Here is a 21,473-nt window from a genome sequence, read left to right as displayed (position 1 = left end):
CCACAGTAGTGTGTGTGTGTGTGTGTGCACACATGCACACATGTTCTATTAGGTGCTGAGAATTATTCTAGGTCCTTGGAGGGGAGGCTGAGTATAAAAAAAGAATAAGGTCTGGTGACTGCTCTCAAGGAGATTAAAACCTAAATAGAGAGAGAAAGATAATTACAGGGAGGGCAGAGGAATAAATCCAAGCCTAACTGTGTGGTATTGGCTAGAGTACAGTAAAATGTCCTCACACGTGTGGGGCGCTGGACAACTGAGATGACTTGTCCAAGATCACCGTGTTAAAGTAAGAGATGTGAACTTGAACCCATGGCTTCAGACTTTCAGTCCAGTGGGTTTTCCATTGCATCATGAAGCAAAAAGCACAGTAGTTAAAGAATGATTTCTGGAGTCATAGGGGACAAGCCCTAAATCTCTTCTCCACCATTTACTAGCTGTGTGACCTTAGGCAAGTTACTTAATTGCTCTGTTCCCTGGTTTTCTTTGTAAAACAGGGATAACAGAATGTACCCGAGAGTTGTTGTAACAGTAAGTTAACTCCATATAAAGCACATAGAACTGACTCATTGGAAAAGACCCTGATGCTGGGAAAGATTCAAGGCAGGAGGAGAAAGGGACGACAGAGGATGAGATGGTTGGATGGCATCACTGACTCTATGGACATGAGTTTGAGCAAGCTGAGGGAGTTGGTGATGGACAGGGAAGGCTGGCGTGCTGCAGTCCACGGGGTCACAAAGAGTCGGACGCAGCTGAGCGCTGAACTGACCTGAAAGCACATAGAAAAGTGCCTGGAGCAAAGTAGGTGCTCAGTAAATGTTTATCATTGAATGCCAGATATTACTATTTACTGCGCTTGACCAACTGTACAAAGAAACAGGAATTCTACATATAATGGACAGCAGCAAAACAGAATTTCTTTACTAATGTCCATTCAGACCGAATGAGGGTGAACTTGTGAAGACCTTACCCTGTAGTCCAAAACTCTGAAGCTATAAAGAGGGTAGAGAGATCAAGAAGAAGAGGATCCAAATGAATGAGACTAAGAAAAATGGAAGAGATGAGAAGAGAATGAGAACTTGGAAGTGGTAGGAAAGAGGCAAGGGGACAGAAGTGACAGAAAGGAGAGGAGATAAAAATGTGTGTGTGGGCTAAATTGTCAAGGAAGGCAAAGAGGTACAGAGGAGGTGGCAGAGAAGACAAAGGCAGGGTGGCGGCCACTTCCCTAGGGGACCTCCCTGCAGGCCAAGGACACTTCAGGGTGAGGTTTCCAGGGGTTTGGGGGAAGGGCCCTGGCCAAGACTAATACCTTTCCCACATTACAGTAGATCCTCAAAGTTCCACTACTAGAGAGAATTCCTCCTTCATAAATATATGCAGGGCCAACTCTGGTTATACCATATGTCTCTGTTAATCATATGAATATTTTGGAAACAAGCCTACACATGAAGCTTTACATCAATTTTTCCTTCAGCCAAGGGTGGGATGGAAGAAGTGAGAGTATAGGGATATTGATTTACCTGGCTTACTGTTGGACAAGTGCTAAGATGACTGTAAGGAAATGGATTCTACTGGAGGATTGTAAATGCTGCCTTAGCTTGATCTTTACCCTACTCCAAGCAACTGCCCTCTCGGTTCCTTCACTGCTAAACTTCTTAAGATCTTTTTCTTCACCATCTTGACCTCTTCATTTCTTAGACACTTCAATGCACTTCTTCCCCACACCTCCACTGAAGAGTTTTCTAGAAGGATGGAAGAGATTTTAGCTTGTTGGCAACTCTGATTGATTGACAGTAGCTGCTTGGGGTACTGTGTTGAGAAGGATTTTGAGGCTATATCTAGGTTCAGCAGGAAAATGTGCCCAAACAAGTTCGTCATGTAATCCATGGGAATACCTGGTAGGCAGGATGGGGGCTGGAGGGATGTAGTCTTATGTAGCCAATATTTGCTAGTCCTGCCCTAGGACACTTAGGGGCTTCCCAGGGGTTCCCCTGGACACTTAGGGGCTTCACAGGTGGCACTAGTGGTAAAGAACCTGCCTGCCAGTGGAGGAGACTAAGAGACTCGGGTTCAATCCCTGGGTTTGGAAGATCCCCTGGAGGAGGGCATGGCAACCCACTCCAGTATTCTTGCCTGGGAAATTCCATGGACGGGGAGCCTGGTGGCCTACAGTTCATAGGGTTGCAAAGAGGTGGAAGTGACTGAAGCGACTTAGCACACATGCCTTAGGACACTAAGCTGTTTAGTCGCTCAGTTGTGTCCCACCCTTTGCGACCCGCTGGACTGTAGCCTGCCAGACCCCTCTGTCCATGGGATTTCCCAGACAAGAAAACTGGAGTGGGTTGCCATGCCCTTCTCCAGGGAATCTTCCCGACTCAAGGATCAAACCCGTGTCTCTTAGTTTCCTCCAATGGCAGGCAGATTCTCTACCATTGAGCCATCAGAGAAGCTCCTGACTAAGAGTGATCCCCTAATTACCTAACCTAATGTCTTCTTTTCAGTGATCAGCCACTTTATTTGATCTCTCTCCAGCACCTGTCATCAACCACTGTCTCATCTATGGTGATATCTTCTCTCTCATCACCACTCTTCTCTTTGTTCCTTGTCAGTTTCCTTCCCTGGATTGTCTTCCTTCACCTGTCTCTTAAATGTAGGTGTACTCTCAGCTCATTTCTCCCTCTCTGAAAGAATTTACACTCTCTGCTGTGGTTTTAGTCACTTTTGTGCAGAGATCCTACATTTCTAGGTTCATTGTTTATCCTTGGCCATTGATGAGTTTATAATTGTCTGTTGGACATTTCTACCTGAAAAACTTGAATTCTTGGTTCTGGATGCTTACTGTGTTCCAAGTTGAGCTAATTCAGTATGTACTTCCAAAGAGAATGTTCATTTTCTCTTTTTCTTCACTTAGCATCATAGGTGAGACCTATTATACAATAAGCTCTTCAGCAAAGATGTGAAGTTATGACCCTAAATGGGTCAGTATGCTTATGTTTTATTGGATGCGCTGGATTCTGTGCTTTCAAAATACCCAAAATGATATGGGATAAGGGGATAGAGATTAGGGAATCTCTATCTCTGGGAGATATTCCCAATGTTTGATGAGCAATGATTTTTCTTCTTTGCCACTTGTCAGATGAAGAAAATCATATCTTGCCAGCTGCAAGAAGATAGAGAGAGGCGTAGGGTACTCTCAGGACTGGCATTAACTCTAAGGGGACAGCCAAATAGCACACAATATGCTTGAAGTGTTATTTGAAAACACTTACTAGTTATCTGCTGGGGCAAGATGCCGGGTGGGAGGTGCTAGGGAAATAATGATGAAGCAGACCATCCCTGGCCTTGAGGAGCCTACAGTCTTGTACAAAAGGTGGAGAGGTGCAGGGAGAACTATGATGAGATGAGCATTATAGGTGAGTCATTTCTCTGGAGTTGCAGGAACTCAAGTGGGAATTCTTAATTCTGAGTGTGGGGGCTGGGTGGTGACGGGAAGCAACTGAACTGGCCTTGAAGAATGACTAAGATTTAAATAGGAAGGGAGAGAAGAGCAGAAAGGCAGAAAGAGCAGAATGAAGACAAAGAAGACATATTCTAAACAAGTCATCAAAAAATAATTTACGAGAAAGAACGGAGTACAGGGTCATAACCAGCACCGGCACAGCCCTGTAGGCAACTTTCTTGTCTTCTCTGATCAGTGCATCCATCTTTTGTGACGGGCACTGTTAGGCTGACGGGCTTGGCAGAGGCAGAGGAAAAGTCAGGGATGGACTCAATACTCTGTAACAGTAGGATTTCTCTCGAATATAGCCATCACGGTGGTTACGTGGGAACAAATCAGAGTTGAACTTGCTTGCTGTGTGCTCTGCTGTGCTTAGTCGCTCAGCTTAGATCCTACTGATGCATTTGGTTCCCTCATTCACTTGATACCAAGGTCTCCCAAGGACTCCTGTGTACCAGGCTCTGGGGGGGAAGTGATAACTGAGACTCAGACCCTGCCCTCAAGGAGTGGATGGGGAGGCAGATGTGCAAACAAGCAGTTCTAATGCTCTGTGGTAAGTGCTGTAGTAGGCATGTGGGCAAGAGCTCCTGGAGTCCAGAGGGAAGATAAAGCAAAGCTTTGCTCTCTGAGTCAGCCTCTAACTGATTTCCCTGTTTCCCCTCCCTCCCTGAGTTTTCCACCCAAAATTCAGATCTGATCACGTTGTCCCCTCTACTTAAAAACCATGGTTGGCTCCCCACGGACTGCAGTACCCAGTTCAAACTCTCAAGCAGGACACACAAAGGTCTTCACAGTAGGCCTAGCTGACTCCTCCAGTCTTATCTCACATCACGGGCCAGGCTCTGCCCCCTACATTGTAGCCACATTGCACTGGAACATCTCTCCCTGCTCCTCTTTATCTAGTCAACCCTTCTGCTTCCCTTGTGCCTCTGCTAAATGTTGCTTCTCAGCTACGCTGGCCTCAACTCCCCCTGATGGAGTAAGTTCCTCCTCTGCGTTCCCACAGCTCACTGTCAGATGTCTATTCTAGCATTTATCACATTATAGCATAATTGTTTGTCGATGTGTCCATCTCCCCCACCAGGCCATGGTCTCCTCAAGGTTGGGAACTGGTGTTATTTTTTTCCTTAGCCTTAAGATTTGGTTTGGGCCTGGCACATAGTAGGTGCTGCACCCATCTTGGCTGAGTGAATGAACGACTCTGGCATGGGACCACTTGGGCCTCATTACTGTCAGCAGCTAGTGTTACTCGAGAGATGCATAAAAAAATGAAGGGCAGCCAGAGTAGCTGAAAAACAGGCAGCTCTAGTCACATCATGAAAAAACAAAACTGGAGATGTTGGAGACAATGTTCCCACTCAGGCTGTAACAAGTGACTCTCCCTTCTGAGCAGCCCCTTTTTGTCTGCTTTCCCGTTCACTTTCCAAAACCCAGTCACTGAAATGATTCTAATTATTCATGGTCGGTAGCATATCCAGGAAACATTTAGTTTATAAGCAATTAAAGTACGCTAAAATAGATTTATGCAGGTTGAACCTGATCCTGCTGGTAAGAAGGGAGTAAATGACTTACATCTTGGAGGGGTATTTGCTTCCTGAGGTTACTCTTTATGACTCTTTATCTATTGCACTCTCTTGGTGCTAACATGACACACATCTGGAGGTCCTTCTGAAGGCGAGTGTGCAGTGAACAGTGCAGCGAGCATGCAGACAGTGTGAGTGACCACGGGCAGCTGTCCTGTAAATGTGGGAGCACTACCTCTGCCCACATTCCCCCTGCAACCCCTACCATGTTGGTGGTGGGGGGATGGCTCAGCAGCAGGAGCTTGGAGTAGTAGGAAAGCTCCCGACACCATGATCATGACTAGAGGCTTGCTTTCCAATAACATTAGAACCACTTGGAATCATTTAACTCCTCAAGGTTCAATCTCGAAGTTGGTAAAATAGGGACACAGACCTCCACCCTCCCAACTCTGAAGGACTGTTTATGAAGATCAATGGAAGAAATGTTGTGAAAAGCTCTAGAGGCTAGATAAATGGGGAAGGGGCATTTTCATTACAAAAATTCTAACTTGTGGGCCCCTCAATGCTTTAGAAATGGTTAATGCTTGTCAGCAGATTAGTAGTGCTGTACCAAGGCAAGTACGCTAATAGTTTACTTAAGAGTCCACACAAGAACAATTCATTACCTTGCCTTGCTCAAACCAAGTGTTTTAATGTCCCTCTACTGAAGACAACAGTCAGCAGCTAAGCAAACAGGCCATTTGGTTGAGAACAGACACAGGGCAGCAGAGGCCTAGCACACGGAATTCATGCGTCTCCAGGGATTTTGTGCCATCGCTGTCCATGGCAAGTGGGCTCTGCTTCCTTGGGATTGACTCTAGGGGAAAAAATGCCTCCTTTTTCTGCTCCAAGAAACCTAGAACACATACCTAAACCATTCAGTGGGTCAATGTGATTGGTGCGAAATTTAGAATAAACAAACTGAAATGGCGTATTTCAGCACCAGCTTTTGAGTTAAGTACAGAGAGACTGCAGAAAGGCCAAAAGGCTGGCCCAAAAGTGACGAGGGGGTGGGGGGTAGCAAATGCCATGGGAAATCAGTACACTGGAGTGATAGTTTACCTGGAAGTCTAAGTCTAAATTATTAAGCCCCTGAGATACTTTAATGGAAAGTTCTGTAGCTTACATCTGCAAAAGGGTCCTGGGTTCCTTCACGCTCTGTCACACCTCCTGGCCTTTCTGCTTACCATTCCTTATGCAAAGAATTTTCACCCAGCCCTCCCTTCTCAGCCGAGACCATTCTTACTCATCTTTCAAGACCTAGCTCCAATGTAACCTCTTTGAAGTTTTTGCTGACTCCCCCAAAGCGAGATCCTTGCTCCCTCATCTGTACCTTCACAAGGTCTTTTATAGCCCTAAGTCCCACTCTGACATATTTGTTTACATAACTGTCTTCCCCATTCAGCCAGAAGTGTAGCTCTCAGGAGCAAGAACCAGATGGTAGCTTTACTTAGCACAGAGCAAGCACAAAGATGGGCCTCACTCAAGGCCAGCTGAATGAATGAGCATTTGGGCATACGTGCGCCAGCCTCATTCATCAGGTCTGCACAGGACCCAGAGGGAAGGCTCATTAGGCAATGATTTGATATGGTGGACATGATTCTTCCACACTGGTTTACCTGATTAGCAACTGCCTCAGTCCTGGCAAGCAGCAAGAAACCTGCTGGAAGAGGCAGCCTGACAATGTACCAGTGAGGCAAGGCCTGGTCCTGGCGATCAGCTTGGTTCCCACAACTTGTAAATGTGAGCTGAGAAAGTGCTGCCCTCCACTCCTACCCCTCAACTCTCATGTGCCTGCTCTCAGGAAGTTGCCCAGCAGCACAGACAGCATCGTCTTGTATATTTGAAAACGCATCTATTACTAGAGAGGAAGGTCTAATGGATGGAGCCTGACCCAGACTTGGTTCCTACAGAAGCTCTGGCTCAGCAGCCACAGCTGCTGATTCTCCTTCTGGTTCTGCTAGTGATTAACTCGACTTTGGACACATCGGCTCATCTCACATTCCCCACCCTACCCCTGCCAATGGGGAGAATAATGAAGATGTTGCATGGATTGAGTCAAAAGAAGCTTGACTGAGATCCCTGTGGATCGGGGAAGCAGCAGTTGATGCTGGGAGAGCCTGCGGGGTTCTGTTTTGGTTGTTTCTGTTTATAAGTGAATCATTCTGCCTTGAGCCCAGATGCGCAGCCCGTGGAGAGGAAGAAAGGAAGGGCAGGCAGGTGGGCACCTCTGGCCTAAGCTGCAGCAGTCAGAGCACACAGAAGTGGACAGGACTGAACGGGACCAGATGGGAGGGACTGGACAGGACGGGAAGGGATGCTCAGCTGCTGGCTTTCCAACAGCTGGTCCCCTGCTCCCTGGTTGGGAGCAGGAGCAACAAGCTCTGAAGCTGTGTGTACTGAAGCAGTTTCATATTGAAATCAAATAAAACTCATGACAAAGTCAATCTGACACATCTTTAATGATACACATATGATTATTGTGCTGTACTATAATTAGACAGAATGGTAAGCAGCTCTCAGGAATGACTGCAATTATGATTACTTTTACATGGATGAACCAAATATTTCAGAGGTCCGCCAGGATTGGGACAGGGGTGCTCTGGATAGGAGGCAGACCAGAAAGCTAGTTGCAACACATTTCTCTGGTTCTCCCTTCCCTGTCCCACCCTGAGGCAACACTCTTTCTATCCCTTATCAAAAAAAAAAAAAAAAAAAAGCTTTGATGAGAGGTTTGGATAGCGAGCTCCTTTCTCTAGCCAGAGAGAGGCCACACTGAGGTTCTAGGGTTAGAGAATGTGGAATGTTTAGATGTGCTTTGAGCTGATTAGTCTCCATTTTCCCATGAGGCTTGAAACTTTACCTAGTGGCCTGAAGCCTAAAAAGTACATGCTTAATGTGTGAATTGTGTTTGGATTCTGGTTTGAACAAGTCCATGCAGAAAGATATTTTTGAGACAATTGGGTAAACTTAATAGTGTCTGGTATTAAGGAATCATTAATTTGTCAGTTTTGATAATGGTATTGTGGTTATTTAAGAAAAGGTTCTTATCTGTTGGAGAAACGTACTGAAATATTTACAGGCCAGCAACTGTGGAATCTCTCATTGCTCAGTTGGTAAAGAATCCACCTGCAATGCAGGACACCCCAGTTCGATCTCTCGGTCAGGAAGATCCCCTGGAGAAGGGATAGGCTACTTGCTCCAGTATTCTTGGGCTTCTCTTGTGGCTCAGTTGGTAAAGAATTCACCTGCAATGTGGGAGACCTGGGTTCAATCCCTAGATTGGGAAGATCCCCTGGAGAAGGGAAAGGCTACCCATTCCAGTATTCTGGCCTGGAGAATTCCATGGACTGTATAGTCCATGGGTTCGCAAAGAATCGGACATGACTGAGCGAATTTCACTTTCACTTTCAACTGTGGAATGCTATGGTCTCTGGGATTTGCTTTCAAATACTTTAAGAAAAAAAGAGCAATAGAAGAAATATGGCAGAATGTTGGTAATTGTTAAAGCTGGGTGATGGGTACATGGGGTTTCACCATACTCTTCTCTCTGCTATGTGTATGTTTGAAAGTTTCCATAACAAAAAAGTTTAAAAAGTCATATAACCTAGACTGCTCTGACAGTGATTCATACATCAGTGAAAATTAGTTTGATTATGCTAACACCTAGCAGAGGCAGGCAGCTCTCAGGACTGAGATATGGGATGGGCAGAGCCAGGAGGGTGAGCAGATTGGAGCATGGGCCACTGTCAGGGAGCACGAAGTCCTGGCTGGGGTGGAGAAATGTGTGAGGGGAAGGGAATTTGAATGGTCAGGGGACAATCTGAAAGTTCTGGGAGAGAAGACAGGAAGTGTAGGAAGAGGGGAGGCAGAGTGTAATAGGGACTCATGTCCACCTGTTAGGGCCCCTCTAGTCTGTAATCTGACTAGATTACAGTCAAGTCTGTATTGTAATGCTCTTTGTCTTCCCTAGAGGCCCCAGGTCATGAGTTTCTTTATTTTATTTCACTCATTAATTTATTTGAAAATATTTATTTCATGCCTACAATAGCCAGGCAATACAAACATGTGTCTGTGGTGGTAAAGGAGATGCAGCAGAAAACAAAAGTGAACAAAGCCAAGTCCCTGCCCTCAGGGAGCTCACATTCCAGTGGGAAGAGACAGACAGTAAATAAACATCAAAGGTATGATAGGTCAGATGGTGATAAATGCCGGCATAGAAAATAATGTCAGGTATTTGCTGACAACGCTAGGTACTTGCTCAAGACCGAACTTGCATGGCACCTAGGCTCTTATGAGCTTTTCCAGGTCCCCCCTGCAGCCTGCCTTTTGGTCATGTGGACTCTGCCTGCTGGGTTTCACCAAGAGCTCCTGGGCCTCTTGGCCTCTGTACACACTTTAACCTCATTCTTGACTTGATGGTCCCGTCCTATTCCTGATTACCCCACATTCCTCTCTAGGTAGAGCTTCTTCCAGGAAACTCATAGGTCCTTTCTTCGTCCCACCTCTACACTCTGCCCTTGGTCTTCTCCACTTCCACATAGCCCTACTACAGCCCTTATCATCTTGATTATGATTCTCTTCCCAACTAGACTTTGAGCTCTTTGAGGACAGAGAGTCTGTCTTTTTATGTTTATATGGCACAGGGCCTGGAACATAGTAGAGACCCTGCAAGTGTGTATGCTCAGTCGCTTCAGTCATGTTCAACTCTTTGTGACCCTATGGATTATATCATACCATGCTCCTCAGTCCATGGAATTCTCCAGGCAAGAATACTGGGGTGGGTTGCCACGACCTCCTTCAGGGGCTTTTTCTGACCCAAGGATTGAACTCTTGTCTCCTATGGCTCCTGCACTGCCGGTGGATTCTTTACCCACTGAGATACCTGGGAAGCCCAGTAGGGACCCTATACATGCTTAATAAATGAATGAAGGACAGATAAAAAGATGAACATGCCCCCTAGCAGAACACTGAAGACTTGGGAAGCATCCTCACCCTAAATCAAGTGCTAGGAAGTAGAGGTGCTAGTGTGTGCTCAGATATCAAAGAGAGAAATGAAATTGGTATACTTGGATATATGTTAAACTGATGATGATTATAATCATATTCACACTCAACATTTATTGCATGGACTCTGGACTGGACCACTTGGGTTTTAATTTTGACTCTATCACTTCATAGCTGAATGATTTTGGGCAGGTTATCTACACTATCTGTGCCTTAGTTTTCTCATCTGGAAAATGGGGATGATGATAACACTAGGTATTGAAATGAGATAAAGTTCTGCAAAGCACTTAGACTAGTACTTGGCATAGAATAAATGGTATATAAGGGTTTGCTATTGTTAATGTTTATGAGACAGTAACTGCTAAATGTTTTACTTATTTATTCATGTACTTTGAATACATGTTAGCTCTAGGCTCTGGGAAGAGTGCCTTTGTGGACCTTATATTTGATCTAACTTTATCCTCATACAGTACAAGGGAGTTACTCTACATATCACCATTATGTAAAGAAAAGTGAGGGTTATAGCTGTTAAGTAACTTGTCATGGGTCACAGAGCTCATAAATTGAAAATTAGGATTCTGTCTCTGGTCTATGCAACTCTGAAAACGACTGTCAAACCAGAGATTGACAAACTATGGCCAATGGACCAAATCTGTCCCTCTATTTTTTTCCCTTGAGGATTCACCCTTACAGCGTGCATGAGTAGTGTATTTACAAGGTTGTGCAACTGTCACTACTAATTCCAGAACATTATCATCACTCCAGAAAAAAAAAAAACAAAACCCAAACCCATACATACTAAGCATTAATTTCCCAACCGTCTAGCCCCCTAGCAAACACTAATTTCCTTTCTGTTTTTATGGATTTGCCTCTTCTGGATATTTAACATAAGTAGAGTCATATACTATGTACTCTTTTGTGTCTGGTTTCTTTCACTTAGCATAATGTTTTTAAGATTTATCCATGTTGTAGCATGTATCAGTACTTTATTCCTTTCTATGACTGAACAATATTTCATTATATAGATATACTAGATTTTGTTTATCCAGTCATCAGTTGATGAATATTTGGGTTGTTTCTACTTTTTCGGTTGTTATGAATAATGCTGCTATGAAATTTTCTGTATAAGATTTTATATGAGCATATGTGGTTATATACCTAGGAGTGGAAGGAATTTCTGAGTCATTTGTTAACTCTATTAACTTTTTGAAGAACTGCCAGACCTTTTTCCAAAGTAGTTGCACCATTTTACATTCCCCTAGATCCAACCAGTCCATCCTAAAGGAGATTAGTCTTGGGTGTTCATTGGAAGGACTGATGCTGAAGCTGAAACTCCAATACTTTGGCCACCTCATGCAAGAGTTGACTCACTGGAAAAGACCCTGATGCTGGGAGGGATTGGGGGCAGGAGGAGAAGGGGAAGACAGAGGATGAGATGGCTGGATGGAATCACCGACTTGATGGACATGAGTTTGGGTAAACTCCAGGATTTGGTGATGGACAGGGAGGTCTGGCATGCTGTGATTCATGGGGTCGCAAAGAGTCGGACATGACTGAGTGAACAGAACTGAATGGGCTGCGATGGCACATGAGCACGGCCAAGAGGAGCTACCCCCGGGCCGAGGTCAGGGGCGGCGGCCAAGAGGAGCTACCCCACCTCTGAGGTAAGGAGCAGCGGCTGTGCTTTGCTGGAGCAGCCGTGAAGAGACACCCCACGTCCAAGTTAAGAGAAACCCAAGTAAGACGGTAGGTACTGAGAGAGGGGATCAGAGGGCAGACAGACTGAAACTACAATCACAGACAACTACCAATCTAATCACTCGGATCACAGCCTTGTCTAACTCAATGAAACTAAGCCATGCCCTGTGGGGCCACCCAAGACGGGCGGGTCATGGTGGAGAGGTCTGACAGAATGTGGTCCACTGGAAGGGAATGGCAAACCACTTCAGTATTCTTGCCTTGAGAACCCCATGAACAGTATGAAAAGGCAAAATGATAGGATACCGAAAGAGGAACTCCCCAGGTCGGTAGGTGCCCAATATGCTACTGGAGATCAGTGGAGAAATAACTCCAGAAAGAATGAAGGGATGGCGCCAAAGCGAAAACAATACCCAGTTGTGGATGTGACTGGTGATAGAAGCAAGGTCCGATGCTGTAAAGAGCAACATTGCATTGGAACCTGGAATGTTAGGTCCATGAATCAAGGCAAATTGGAAGTGGTCAAACAAGAGATGGCAAGAGTGAACATCAACATTCTAGGAATCAGTGAACTAAGATGGACTGGAATGGGTGAATTTAACTCAGATGACCATTATATCTACTACTGTGGGCAGGAATCCCTTAGAAGAAATGGAGTAGCCATCATAGTCAACAGAAGAGTCTGAAATGCAGTACTTGGATGCAATCTCAAAAATGACAGAATGATCTCTGTTCGTTTCCAAGGCAAACCATTCAATATCACGGTAATCCAAGTCTATGCCCCAACCAGTAATGCTGAAGAAGCTGAAGTTGAACAGTTCTGTGAAGACCTACAAGACCTTCTAAAACTAATACCCCCAAAAGCTGTCCTTTTCATCATAGGGGACTGGAATGCAAAAGTAGGAAGTCAAGAAACACCTGGAGTAACAGGCAAATTTGGCCTTGGAGTACAGGATGAAGTAGGGCAAAGGCTAATAGAGTTCTACCAAGAGAACGCACTGGTCATAGCAAACACCCTCTTCCAACAACACAAGAGAAGACTACACATGGTCGACACCAAAATCAGATTGATTATATTCTTTGCAGCCAAAGATGGAGAAGCTCTATACAGTCAGCAAGACCAGGAGCTGACTATGGCTTGGATCATGAACTCCTTATTGCCAATTCAGAATGAAATTGAAGAAAGTGGAGAAAACCATTAGACCATTCAGGTATGACCTAAATCAAATCCCTTATGATTATACAGTGGAAGTGAGAAATAGATTTAAGGGACTAGATCTGATAAATAGAGTGCCTGATGAACTATGGATGCAGGTATGTGACACTGTACAGGAGACAGGAATCAAGACCATCTGCATGGAAAAGAAATGCAAAAAAGCAAAATGGCTGTCTGAGGAGGCCTTACAAATACCTGTGAAAAGAAGAGAAGCGAAAAGCAAGGGAGAAAAGGAAAGATATAAGCATCTGAATGCAGAGTTCCAAAGAATAGCAAGAAGAGATAAGAAAGCCTTCCTCAGTGATCAATGCAAAGAAATAGAGGAAAACAACAGAATGGGAAAGACTAGAGATCTCTTCAAGAAAATTAGAGATACCAAGGGAACATTTCATGCAAAGATGGGCTCAATAAAGGACAGAAATGTTATGGACCTAACAGAAGCAGAAGATATTAAGAAGAGGTGGCAAGAATACACAGAAGAACTGTACAAAAAAGATCCTCATGAACCAGATAATCATGATGGTGTGATCACTCACCTAGAGCCAGACATCCTGGAATGTGAAGTCAAGTGGGCCTCAGGAAGCATCACTATGGACAAAGTTAGTGGAGGTGATGGAATTCCAGTGGAGCTATTTCAAATCCTGAAAGATGATGCTGTCTAAGTGCTGCACTCAATATGCCAGCAAATTTGGAAGATTCAGCAGTGGCCACAGGACTAGAAAAGGTCAGTTTTCATTCCAACCCCAAAGAAAGGCAATGCCAAAGAATGCTCAAACTACTGCACAATTGCACTCATCTCACATGCTAGTAAAGTAATGCTTAAAATTCTCCAAGCCAGGCTTCAGCAATACATGAACCGTGAACTTCCAGATGTTCAAGCTGGTTTTAGAAAAGGCAGAGGAACCAGAGATCAAACTGCCAACATCAGGTGGATCACTGAAAAAGCAACAGAGTTCCAGAAAAACAGCTACTTCTGCTTCATTGACTATGCTAAAGCCTGTGACTTTGTGGATCACAACAAACTGTGGAAAATTCTTCAAGACATAGGAATACCAGACCACCTGATCTGCCTCCTGAGAAATCTGTATGTAGGTCAAGAAGCAACAGTTAGAACTGGACATGGAACAATGGACCAGTTAAAAATTGGGAAAGGAGTATGTCAAGGCTATATATTGTCACCCTGCTTATTTAACTTATATGCAGAGTACATCATGTGAAACGCCAGGCTGGATGAAGCACAAGCTGGAATCAAGATTGCTGGGAGAAATATCAGTAAACCTCAGATATACAGATTTCACCACCCTTATGGAAGAAAGTGAAGAGGAACTAAAGAGCCTCTTGATAAAAGTGAAAGAGGACAGTGCAAAAGCTGGCTCAAAATGCAACATTCAAAAAACGAAGACCAGGGCATCTGGTTGCATCACTTCATGGCAAGTAGATGTGGAATAATGGAAACAATGACAGACTTTATTTTCTTGGGCTCCAAAAATGCTGCAGATGGTGACTCAACCATGAAATTTAAAGATGCTTGCTCCTCGGAAGAAAAGCTGTGACCAACCTAGACAGCATATTAAAAAGCAGAGACATTACTTTTTCAACAAAGGTCCATCTAATCAAAGCTATGGTTTTTCCTGTAGTCATATATGGATGGGAGAGTTGGACTATAAAGAAAGCTGAGCACTGAAGAATTGATGCTTCTGAACTGTGGTGTTGGAGAAGACTCTTGAGAGTCCCTTGGATGGCAAGGAGATCCAGCCAGTCATTCCTAAAGGAAATTAACCCTGAATATTCATTGAAAGGACTGATTTTGAAGCTGAAGCTCCAATACTTTGGCCACCTGATGTGAAGAACTGACTCACTGGAAAAGATGCTAATGCTGGGAAAGACTGAAGGTGGGAGAAGGGGACAACAGAGGATGAGATGGTTGGATGATGTCCCCAACTCAATGGACATGAGTTTGAGTAAGCTCCAGGAAATGGTGAAGGGCAGGGAAGCCTGGTGTACTGCAGTCCATGGGGTCACAAAGACTCGTGCACAACTGAGAGACTGAACAACAGCAATGGTTGGACAGAGGTATCTTTATTTGCCTGGAAATAGTAAGTTTCCCAGTCTTTGCCAAGAGGTTTTATGTGCATGTTGAGGGCACATCCTCAGTGTTCAGACAGGCAGCTGATAACTTCTTTACACTTCACTTGGGCACAGCTTGACGGTCAGTCAGAGGTGAGAGCTTAGGCCTTTCTCAGGTCTCTTCTGAGCATGCACGTAGCTCTGGGTATGAACACAGTTCTGTGCATGCATGAACGCCTCCAGAGTCCCCAGAATATGTTGAAGCTTTTGAAAGCCTCTATGGACATCTCATTCTCTAGTTTTTCCTTTTGAGTCTTTTGGTTTGGCTCAGACGTTAAAGTGTCTGCCTGCAATGAGGGAGACCTGGGTTCGATCTCTGGGTCGGGAAGATCTTCTGGAAAAGGAAATGGCAACCCACTCCAGTATTCTTGCCTGGAGAATCCCATGGACGGAGGAGCCTGGTGGGCTACAGTCCACGGGGTTGCAAAGAATCGGACACAACTGAGCGACTTCACTTTCACTGTTTCCCCCAACTATTATCCACTGCTTCAGATAGCTGTGAAATCAATCATTTGCCTCTAATTGTTTTTAACAAATGCTGCAGGGAGAAATTTTGCATATTGAATGAGTCAGGTCCAATAAAGAGAGCCTTGCAAGTGGGGTCTTCCAGGGAACCACCAGACAAGTCAAATAATTCTCTGGGAATTAGGCTTTGAAGGCACTCCAACACTGTTTGGCTCCCTCTGGTGGCTACTAGGCTGCTGGTTTTTCACCAGGATTGTGGGCTGTCAATTTCCAAGGCTACCATCGCTATCTGTTTTAGTAATAAAGTTTTATTGGAACCCAACCATGTTCATTCATTTATGTATTATGTATGGCTGCTTTGAATGTTCAAACTACTGCAGAACTGCACTCATCTCACACACTAGGAAAGTAATGCTCAAAATCCTCCAAGCCAGGCTTCAATAGCATGTGAATCATGAAATTCCAGATGCTCAAGCTGGATTTAGAAAAGGCAGAGGAACCAGAGATCAAATTGCCAACATCTGTTGGATCACAGAAAAAGCAAGAGAGTTCCAGAAAAACATCTACTTCTGCTTTATTGACTACACCAAAGCCTTTGACTGTGTGGATCACAACAAACTATGGAAAATTCTTCAAGAGATGGAAATACCAGACCACCTGACTTGCCTCCTGAGAAATCTGTATGCAGCTCAAGAAGCAACAGTTAGAACTGGACATGGAAAAACAGACTGGTTCCAAATCGGGAAAGGAGTTACGTCAAGGCTGTATATTGTCACACAGTTTATTTAACTTATATGCAGAGTACATCATGAGAAATGCTGGGCTGGATGAAGGACAAGCTGGAATCAAGATTGCCAGGAGAAATATCAATAACCTCAGATATGCAGATGACACCACCCTTATGGCAGAAAGTGAAGAACTAAAGAGCCTCTTGATGAAAGTAAAAGAGAGTGAAAAAGCTGGCTTAAAGCTCAACATTCAGAAAACTATGATCCTGGCATCTGATCCCATCACTTCATGGCAAATAGATGGGGAAACAATGGAAACAGTGACAGACATTATTTTGGGGGCCTCCAACGTCACTGCAGATGGTGACTGCAGCCATGAAATGAAAAGACGCTTGTTCCTTGGAAGAAAAGCTATGACCAACCTAGACATCTTATTAAAAAGCAGAGACATTACTTTTTCAACAAAGGTCCATCTAGTCAAAGCTATGTTTTTTCCAGTAGTCCTGTATGGATGTGAGAGTTGGACTATAAAGAAAGCTGAGCACCAAAGAATTGATGCTTCTGAACTGTGGTGCTGGAGAAGACTCTTGAGAGTCCCTTGGATGGCAAGGAGATCCAACCAGTCATTCCTAAAGGAAATCAACGCTGAATATTCATTGAAAGGACTGATTTTGAAACTGAAGCTCCAATATTTTGGCCACCTGATGTGAAAAACTGATTCATTGGAAAAGACCCTAAAGCTGGGAAAGATTGAAGGTGGGAAGAGAAGGGGACAACAGAGGATGAGATGGTTAGATGGCATCACCGACTCAATGGACATAAGTTTGAGTAAGCTCTGGGAGTTGGTGACGGACAGGGAAGGCTGGTGTGCTGCAGTCCTTGGGGTCACAAAGAGTCGGAGATGACTAAGTGACTGAACTGATGGCTGTTTTGTGCTTACAACAGTAGAGTTGAATAGTGGGGCAGAGAAAACATATTGTCTAAAAAGTCTAAAATATTTACCACCTGGCACTTTACTGAAAGTTTTCTGATTCGTGCTCTAGACTAGTGCTGGCTAATAGAAATATAATGTGAGCCACCTAGACCTAGACATCCTGGAATGTGAAGTGAAGTGGACCTTAGGAAGTATCACTACGAACAAAGCTAGTGGAGGTGATGGAATACCAGTTGAGCTATTTCAAATCCTGAAAGATGATGCTGTCAAAGTGCTGCACTCAATATGCCAGTAATTTGGAAAATTCAGCAGTAGCCACAGGACTGGAAAAGGTCAGTTTTCATTCCAATCCCAGAGAAAGGCAATGCCAAAGAATGCTCAAACTACCGCACAATTGCACTTATCTCACACGCTAGTAAAGTAATGCTCAAAATTTTCCAAGCCAGGCTTCAGCAATACGTGAAGCGTGAACTTCCAGATGTTGGCAGAGGAACCAGAGATCAAACTGCCAACATCTGCTGGATCATCAAAAAAGCAATAAAGTTCCAGAAAAACATCTATTTCTGCTTTATTGACTATGCCAAAGCCTTTGACTGTGTAGATCACAATAAACTGTGGAAAATTCTGAAAGAGATGGGAATACCAGACCACCTGACCTGCCTCTTGAGAAACCTATATGCAGGTCAGGAAGCAACAGTAAGAACTGGACATGGAACAACAGACTGGTTCCAAATAGGAAAAGGAGTACGTCAAGGCTATATATTGTCACCCTGCTTATTTAACTTATACGCAGAGTACATCATGAGAAATGCTAGGCTGGAGGAAGCACAAGCTGGAATCAAGATTGCCGAAAGAAATATCAATAACCTCAGATATGCAGATGACACCACCCTTATGCCAGAAAGTGAAGAGGAACTAAAAAGCCTCTTGATGAAAGTGAAAGAGGAGAGTGAAAAAGTTGGCTTAAAGCTCAACATTCAGAAAACTAAGATCATGGCATCTGGTCCCATCACTTCACGGGAAATAGATGAGGAAACAGTGGAAACAGTGTCAGACTTTATTTTTTGGGGCTCCAAAATCAGTGCAGATGGTGACTGCAGCCATGAAATTAAAAGACGCTTACTCCTTGGAAGGAAAGTTATGACCCACCTAGATAGCATATTCAAAAGCAGAGACATTACTTTGCCAACAAAGGTCTGTCTAGTCAAGACTATGGTTTTTCCAGTGGTCATGTACGGATGTGAGAATTGGACTATAAGGAAAGCTGAGTGCAGAAGAATTGATGCTTTTGAACTGTGGTGTTGGAGAAGACTCTTGAGAGTTCCTTGGACTGCAAGGAGACCCAACCAGTCCATCTTAAGTTAGATCAGTCCTGGGTGTTTATTGGAAGGACTTATGTTGAAGCTGAAACTCCAATACTCTGGCCACCTGATGTGAAGAGCTGACTCATTTGAAAAGACCCTGATGCCAGGAGGGATTGGGGGCAGGAGGAGAAGGGGACGACAGAGGATGAGATGGTTGGATGGCATCACTGACACGATGGACATGGGTTTGGGTGGAGTCCGGGAGTTGGTGATGGACAGGAAGGCCTGGCATGCTGAGGTTCATGGGGTCGCTAAGAGTCGAACAGGACTGAGTGACTGAACTGAACTGAATGTGAGCCACATATGTAGTATACATAATTAAAATTGTTTTGAGTAGTCACATTAAGAAAGTAAAAAGAAGCAGGTGAAACTAATTTTAAAAACATTTACCTCTATATATTAAAATACAATCATTTTTATATACAATCAATATAAAATTATTAACGAGATCGTTTACATTATTTCTTACTAAGTCTTTGAAGTCCGATGTGCACTTTACACTTACAGCTCATTTCAATTTGTACTCGCCACATTTCAGGGGCCAGTGGTTACCATGTGCTAGTGATTACTATTCTATTGGTTAGCTCTAGATCCTTTCTACTCAAAGTATGATTTCTGGACAGGCAGCATTGTATCACCTGGGAGCTCGCAAGAAAGGCACACTTTCAGGCGGTACTCTGGATTTACTGAATCAAAATTTGCATTTTAAAAACCCCAGGAAATTCACAAGTATATTAAAATTTGAGAAGTAAAATTTTATACCAATCCACTATACTATACTTCTTTGGGATTAAAAACCCAGTGTACTCAAGGTTGTATTCTAATAGAAAATGTAAGTGTCTGGTTCAATCATCATTCTATTCACTAGATCATGATTGAATTGTCTGAAAATCAGTCACGTAGCATGACTGTGTGTCAGATGCTATACTTGGCACTGTGGGATTTGTCGAGCTTAAGAGGACGTGGTTCCTGCTTACAGGGAACTTACAATTGCCAAAGGATTCCTAGAGAATAATACTGTGCACAAGAAGTCCAGTCTTCTTCCACACTAAATCCTCTAAATAACTTCCCCATCTCAAATGTAAATGTGGCAACTAGGCGCTGGATTACTCAAGCAGGCATTCAACTCAAGAGGTTCATGGGACAGAAACAAAACAGTTTCACTCCATTTGAAATTGGTTCATGGCAACGGTCTGTAGCACTCAGGCTTTAGGACATGAACTCAGTAGGTTCTTCTGAAAGGGTAGCAACCCTGTGTTTGTATAACAGGGAAGTTATAACATTCATCATGCTCAGATTCAGGAACTGTGCACTCAACTCAAGAGAAACCTGACAGTCTGATTTCCAGGTTCCAGTGACTTAGAATAGGAATTCCTATTTAGAGCAAAGAAAATAAGAAATAAGGAAGTGCCAGTCCTTGTTTCTCTGTGTAGGTGTTGACAAGCTATTAAATCATTAGGCTGTCCCTTGCCAGGAGCAGCAGAATAAATCTTGGAAGTTGACAAATGGTCAGCAGCTCTGTGTGCCTGCACACTCAGAGGCACACACAAAGGGCACACTGTTTCCTTTGGTTTATCTTCTGGCTGTGTAAATATTTCATCTGACATTTGGATTGGATTCTAAGCTAGTTTCCCACCAAGCTGATGGTTTTTTAATCTGCTTTCATCAGCCTACAATAAACTGTCTAACCTGTCTGCACAGTGCAGTATACTCTGCCCACTGGCAAACAGAACAAATGGAACCAGGAGATCCCCGACATATTTTTTCAGATGTTTGAAGATGAGGAATTGCACCCAAGCTCTGCCCAAGCCAGAAACATAAGCTATGAGGCACTTGCCTCATCTCATTACACCAGCACCCATGAGCCCTTCCCAGACTAGACCAGTGCCAATAGGAGGTCACAACACATAACTTGGGCCTACCATGCTATTAGGACAGATCTTTGGCTCAGCATAATTGTGCCACTGCCAAGGATGAGGATGGCCATAATCTCATTCATTCCGGCTTGTATTCATGCTGGCTTCTCTTCAGTTTCAGATGAATTCCTTCACTTGTTCAAAATGTACCAAATGCTATGATAACCTAAACCACAAATTACTGGCTCAGAAAGCTCCTATATGGTAATAAAAAGAAAGGAAGTACTGATCTGATACATGCTGCAATGTGATGACCCTTGAAAACATTATGCTAAGTGAAAGAAGCCAGTGATAAAAGACCACATATTATAGAATTTCACTCATATGAATTGTCCAGAATAGGCAAATCTATACAGACAGAAAATAGACTGTCACTAGGGTTGTGAGAAGAGCAATGGAGATTGACTGCTAGTCGGTATGGGGTTTCTTTTAGAGGGGACAAAAATGTTCTGGAATTAGACAGTGGCAATGATTGTACAATTTTGTGAATATACTAAATACCAGAATTGTGTGGCATGAGAATTGTATCTTGATAAAGTCATTAAAAAAAAAATTAAGGGTCATTAAATGATTTCTTCCCTTTTCCATCCCCCAAGCTCCTATAGACCAATTTTCTTAGCCTTGCTATTCCGTATTCTACTTATAGGAGAAAGAAGCAAAAACAAAGCATGCAAGATGGCACTAGGAAAGCTAGTCTCAGAAGAATCTATCCACCCTACTGCTACAGTTCTCTACCATCTATCCTCCACCCACCCATCCATTCATTCAGTGAAGTTCTGCTATGTACTAGGCACTGAGGATAGATACAGCATGAGTAAACCCTGCCCCTTCTATTAGGAGCTCATGATAATGACGCTTTTGTTGTTATTGTTTCTGGCTGTGCTTCGAGGCTTGTGGGGTTTTAGTTCCCTGACCAGGGATTGAAACTGGGTCCTTAGCAGTGAGAGTCCTAACTGC

General features: G+C 43.8%; 1 protein-coding gene across 3 annotated transcripts in view; it reads right to left on the bottom strand.

Annotated features, from left to right (window-relative positions):
- HDAC8 (histone deacetylase 8) overlaps positions 1 to 21,473 on the bottom strand; it is a 254,295-nt gene that overhangs the window by 40,468 nt on the left and 192,354 nt on the right. The window contains exon 10 of one of the 3 annotated variants that reach the window (XM_052663087.1): positions 15,376 to 15,443. The exons of the other annotated variants lie outside the window; for them this stretch is intronic. Coding sequence (XP_052519047.1) covers positions 15,384 to 15,443 — 60 coding nt within the window. The 3' untranslated portion in view covers positions 15,376 to 15,383. Of the gene's footprint in view, positions 1 to 15,375; positions 15,444 to 21,473 lie in introns of those variants that run through there. 3 annotated transcript variants of the gene reach the window in all.

This window comes from Budorcas taxicolor, chromosome X, assembly GCF_023091745.1.
Source record: "Budorcas taxicolor isolate Tak-1 chromosome X, Takin1.1, whole genome shotgun sequence".
Classification (NCBI taxonomy): Eukaryota; Metazoa; Chordata; class Mammalia; order Artiodactyla; family Bovidae; genus Budorcas; species Budorcas taxicolor.
This window is presented reverse-complemented; position numbering and strand designations above follow the sequence as displayed.